This window comes from Chlamydomonas reinhardtii, chromosome 5 (genome assembly GCF_000002595.2).
Source record: "Chlamydomonas reinhardtii strain CC-503 cw92 mt+ chromosome 5, whole genome shotgun sequence".
In the NCBI taxonomy this organism is placed as follows: domain Eukaryota; kingdom Viridiplantae; phylum Chlorophyta; class Chlorophyceae; order Chlamydomonadales; family Chlamydomonadaceae; genus Chlamydomonas; species Chlamydomonas reinhardtii.
Genome location: NC_057008.1, coordinates 2278562 through 2283926, shown reverse-complemented (window position 1 = coordinate 2283926; position 5365 = coordinate 2278562). Strand labels below are relative to the sequence as shown.

Genomic DNA, 5365 nt, shown 5'->3' with positions numbered 1-5365 from the left:
CACCAACACCCCGCCCGACACAAGAACTACAGCTGCCCCGCTGCCACGCCCTGCCAACACCTCCACCGCCCCGGCCCTCACCCTCGTCCCTACCGCCCCCTGCTGACACCCCCTCCTCCATCATCTATCACGCCAGCATGAACCCGGCCAGGCAGTTGCTCCACAGCTCCACAAACGCCGCCAGCTGGCCCGGGTCGGGGCTGGCGGTCTTCACGGTTGTGGCCGCGCTGCCTCCGCCTCCTCCGCTGGTGTCGGCCCGCAGCAGCATCTCCACCAGGAACAGGGTGCCGCTCAGCGTCTGGCCGTAGAAGTAATACCTGCGTGATGTGTGTGTGTGTGTGTGTGTGCGTGTGTGTGTGTGTGTGTGTGTGTGTGTGTGTGTGTGTGTGTGGGATGCGGGGGTAAGCTTTTAACCAATCGTGGGATGTGGGGGGCGAGAGGTGGGGCGAGAGGACGGCAGGAGCAAGATAGGATAGGTGGAACACAGGAGCAGGTTTGCGCCCTGGATAGGACTGGCGGCAGGTGGCTAGTGCGTGTTGCTGAGCGGCGGCGCTCCAGCTGTGCGTGTGTGTGTCTTCATGTTACATGTGCGCGTGCAGGTGAGGCACCGCGTTGCGCCCCGTGCCGCACCTGAAGTTGGGCGACTGGCCTCCGCTTGCGATGGTGTGGATGTAGGCCTGCGTCATGTGGGTGGTGAAGTCGCGGTGGTTGTTGGCGGTGATGGCGGCCACGTTGGCGGAGCTCACAGACAGACTGGAGCTGTGCGCGGACGGCAACCGCTTCCACTCCGCCTGGAACTCGCCGGGCGACACGCGCGCCTACGGGGTTGGTGTTGGGGGTGGCGTGGAGAGGGGGAAGTGGGGTGGGTTCACGAGTTAGAGATGGCGGTGATGGACAGGCCTTGGTGGGTTGGGCAGAGCAGGAGCCTGGTTCACTAGGGCTGATGGAAACGAGCGCGGAATACCGTATGCCCCAGGGCATACATGAGGCCGTTGGAGTTGCAGTTGCACATGTTGCATGCCGTTGGGCCGCCGTGCACCAGACCGTGCGCTCACCTTGGGGTTGAGGACCAGCTCCTGCGGGGCGGCGGCCGCGGGCGCACCCCCCAAGCCGTCCAACCCGAGCAGGTCCCCACCCAGACCACCACCACCGGGGCCGCGCACGGACCCCGGCGGCCCGGGCTGCGGCGCTTGCGGCTGCATGGGCGGTGGCCCCCGCGGCTGTGGAGGCTGCTGCTGAGGCGACTGCATGCCAGGCATGCCGCCGGGCCCTCCCAGACCTTGGCCTAGGGGCGGCGCCATGCCGCCTGGCCCCCCACCCATCATCATGCCCGGCTGCTGCTGCTGCATGTGCCCTGGCGGCGCGCCCATCATGCCCTGAGGCGGCATTGGCTGCTGCTGCTGCTGGTGCGGCGGCGGCGGCCGCTGCTGCTGGTGCTGCTGTGGCGGCTGCGGCCCCATGGTCCCAGGCCCGAAGCCGCCCAGCAGGTCCAACGGCGAACCCCCATGCGTCGGCGCCAGGGTCGGCGTTGGCGGCGCGAAGCCGCCGGCCTGCCCACCCGCCTGCCCCGGCCCCGGCCCCATGCCATACCCGCCCTGCGGCCCCATCATCCCGCCCGGGCCTCCTGGCCCTCCATAGCCACCCATGCCGCCACCCATGCCTCCTCCTCCTCCTCCTCCTCCTCCTCCTCCCAGCCCACCCAGCCCCGCTGCTGCTGAGCCCGACGGCCCCGACGGGCCGCCGCCCAGCCCCAGCCCGCTGATGTCCAGGTCCAACAGGTCTGCCGGCCCGCCGCCGCCTCCGGGCCCTGAGCCCGAGCCGTCGCCTGTGGGCCCTCCTCCCATGAGGTCGGTTCCATCCGTGTCCGCCAGCAGGTTGGTGGCGCGGTCCGCTCCCAGCAGCTCCGGAGCCTCCATAGCCAGCAGGTCTGGGGCATGGGGAGGTTACATTCGTGATTAATCAAGAAGTGAAGGCGTAGGCAGGTACAGTAGCATAGCAGGGAGACAGGGGAGGCAGGGCAGAAAGGAGGAGGACACCGGGTTTGGTGTTGGTTGGGCCAGTGGCAAGTAGCGTCGATTACGATATGGTGTGTCCGCGTGGGGTATTTAAGCTACGTAGGAGCGTGTTGCAAGCGGGCAAATGGGCACAGGTGCGTGCCGCCGCCGTGTGCCCGCACCTGTGGCGGGCGCGACCACGGGCGGCTCCGGCTCCGCCTCCAGTGAGTGGTAGGCCTGCCGCTCAATGAAGGCGGCGGCCGGCTGCAGGGCAGGGCAGGAGGCAGGAGGCAGGAGGGGAGGAAGGGAGGGCATGCTTGGTGGGCAGGACGAGGTAATCAGCAGAAGCTGTGGGTAAGCAGCCGCCTTCATTGAGCGGCAGGGCAGGTTCAGGCGCACACACACATACAGGTCGCTCCTGCACCTCCACACGCCAGCGCAGGCGCCCAAGGACCGACCCATGCGCCGCCGCTCCCCAGCCCAGTCGCCCCCGCCTGCCGCCCCTCTGACGCCGCGCCCCTCCCTCACCAGCCCCTGCTTTCACCAGCCCCTGCCGCCCTACCTTTTGGAACACCACCGACAGCGAGTTGAAGTCGGCGAAGATGGCGTCCTTGGCCTCGCCGCTGAGAGTCTCGCTGAACCAGGGCACGGTCATCAGCGGCGGCGCGATGACGCGCTCTGCGGCGGCCGCGTCGGCACGCAGCAGCCTAGAGTGGTGGGTGCAAGGTGGGTGGGCGGGCAGTACGGCGGTTTCAGGCACGAATGCGGCCAGATGGGCGAAGTCGGCCTAAAATTGGCGCAGCGTTGCGGTTGAAGTTATAGTGAGTGGCATTGCTATTTGCCGTACCCAGTACGGCAATACCCCTGTCTTATTGGGAAGGGTGCAGGCACCCGCCCTGTTGACTCAAGTGCATGCCCCCGCCCCCGCGTCTGATGATGATGAAAGGACCTACGGCCCAATTCAATGGCTTGGGCAGATCACCCGTTCCCCTTCCCCATCCGCCCCCCTGCCTGCCCCGTCACCCACCTCCCCGCCCCGCCGCCCTACCGCTTTTCCAACCATCTCTGCAACCCTCCTCCGCCCCGCCTCGCCCCCTCCCCCAGCTCTCGACTACTTGTGGTGATGTACCACAGCTCGCATATGCGGCTGCAGTTTCTCCTTGCAGCGCGACTGTTTCCTTACGGGATTGGTTCAACGTTATCCCCCATCTCTCACCTGTAGTACAGCAGCGCCCGGTCGCGCACCTCCACGTCCGCGTCCGCCGCGCCCGCCGCCAGCACGGCGCCCAGCAGCGGCTTGGCCTCGGGCGGGCGGCGGAAGAACAGCCCGGCGGCGGCGGACAGCAGCGCCAGGCGCACCGGCGGCTCCTCGGCGGCGAAGGTGTCGGCAAAGGCCTCCAGCAGGTAGGGCGCGTCCTGGCGCCGGAGGCGTGGGTGCGAGGAGAGGTTACACGCATTAAGTTTACGAAGTGGGGCGGGGGGAGACGTTGCGGCTATGCCGTTAGGGGGGACTGTAAGTACCAGCCCACATTGAATTTTACCAAGCCAGGGGTGGGAGGCCTGGCCAGGCTTCCATGGTTTGTGATGGCGGACCCCAGAGCGCAAAACATATCGTGCCGATGTATGCTCGGCCCACCAACCACGCCTCCCTACTACGAAGCCACCACCAGCCCTGCACCTATCTTCACCGCTTCGTCTATTCCCCTGCCACTCCCGGTCCACTTCTGCACTCCAACCTTCTTTCCTGAACTTCTGCTTGTTTGATTCCGTTGTCACAGAACTCCATGCACGCCGCCCCCGCCCCCGCCCCCGCCCCCGCCCCTCAGGGGACTGGTGAACACAACGAACCCCACTCACCGGCACCAGCGTGCCGAACTGCCCCAGGATCCACACGTAGGCGGCCCGCGCCGCCGGCTCCTCGATGGCTCCGTGCACGCCCAGCTCGCCCAGTCCGCCCACACACACCGCCGCCACGTCCGGATAGCGCCGCAGCACGTCCTTCAGCGCCACCAGCGCCTCCGCAATCAGGTGCTCCGAGCCACCTGCGTGCCATGAGAAATTTGGCTTGTGTTTTTCTTATATGTGCGTTTGTGCTATGCCAAGTTTGTTGCGCGAGTGCCGGTTGCAGGGGCGGATGCTGGCGTGAAGGTGTACAAGGAGCCGCGTGTGCAAGCCTGCCTTCGCCCCACACCCATTCACCCACACACACACATACACACACATCGAATGGCTGAACCCTAAACCCCCCACCCTGAATGGCAAAACCCTAACAGCCCCCCTTTTCCAAACATCCTTGCAAACCCCCGCCCCGTCTTCTCGACTTATTTAACATACATGGAACCCCCCTATTGCATTGGGTTTGGTTTAGTTTGGGCTGGTATTCACACCCCCCCCCCCACACACACACACACATACACACACACGGCCTCTGCGTTCCTCACCGTCCAGGAACATGAGCAGGCGCTCGATGATGCCGCCCGAGTCCGGCACCGCCAGCGCGATGCGGCCCACCTGGCAGCGGGGGCGGGGAGGAGGCGGGTGTGCGAGGAGGTTGATGAGCGGGGGAGATGGTGGGAAGGAGGTGGGGAGGACGTGGCCATGTGGGTTGCATGGGCATGGAAGTAGGCCAGGGCTAACACCCGCCCGTTCCCCGCCTGACCAGCAAGAACCGGCATCACCAGCTGTGCCGGCCCGGCACCCATACACGACACCCCATACACGACACGCCACGACACGGCCTGGCCCTGCACCCACCGCGCGCACGGCCTCCCGCGCCATGGTGGGCGATATGTCCCGGGCGTACTCGGTGAGCTCCGTGACGATGTCGTACACGTTGTTGGAGGAGGCGATGGCGGTCAGGATCTCCAGCTTCACCTGTGTGTGGGGGGGGGGGGGGGGAGGTGAAGCACCTGGAAATGGGGCATGTGGGGTTGGACAGGGGCTCAAGGGGTTTAATAGGTGGACCTGGCGGTGGAAGTGGGGCATTACTCAGTCGGGGATTGGGGGGAGTCATTTGCGGCGAGGCGGTTTCCGGGAGCTTGGGGATGGTGCAAGGTTGGGCGGAAGGGCTGCTGGCGCTGCTTGTGGGGATGCGGGAGCGGCAGCCCCTCACTGACACTCGGGCGCAAGGGCAGCCTCCCGCCTCGCATGGGGGTCACCTTCTTCACGAACCAGGGGTCGTGGGTGCGGCAAAAAAACCCGATGCAGTCCCCCTCCAAAATCATGGGCCCCCCCTGTGAAAAGAAAGGGCCCAGGGGGGTTGCCCCAATCATCAGGCGGGCAATATGGGTCCGGCTGGGCACAAGACCGGCAGTCCGTTTCAGACCCCCCTTTGCCTTGACACTTTGTCCCCTCCCCCGCCTGCTACACAA

At 66.1% G+C, this 5365-nt stretch overlaps 1 protein-coding gene across 1 annotated transcript in view; it reads right to left on the bottom strand.

The window, feature by feature from the left end:
• The window catches only part of CHLRE_05g234667v5 (uncharacterized protein), a 6617-nt gene continuing 1252 nt past the window's right edge, over positions 1-5365 (bottom strand). Inside the window, exons 2-11 of the mRNA XM_043062230.1 lie at positions 5153-5227; positions 4749-4868; positions 4436-4505; positions 3852-4036; positions 3211-3410; positions 2557-2701; positions 2177-2258; positions 1056-1927; positions 631-818; positions 1-317 (exon numbers count right to left, since the gene is read on the bottom strand). Coding sequence (XP_042924793.1) covers positions 128-317; positions 631-818; positions 1056-1927; positions 2177-2258; positions 2557-2701; positions 3211-3410; positions 3852-4036; positions 4436-4505; positions 4749-4868; positions 5153-5227 — 2127 coding nt within the window. The 3' untranslated portion in view covers positions 1-127. The remainder of the gene's footprint in view (positions 318-630; positions 819-1055; positions 1928-2176; positions 2259-2556; positions 2702-3210; positions 3411-3851; positions 4037-4435; positions 4506-4748; positions 4869-5152; positions 5228-5365) is intronic.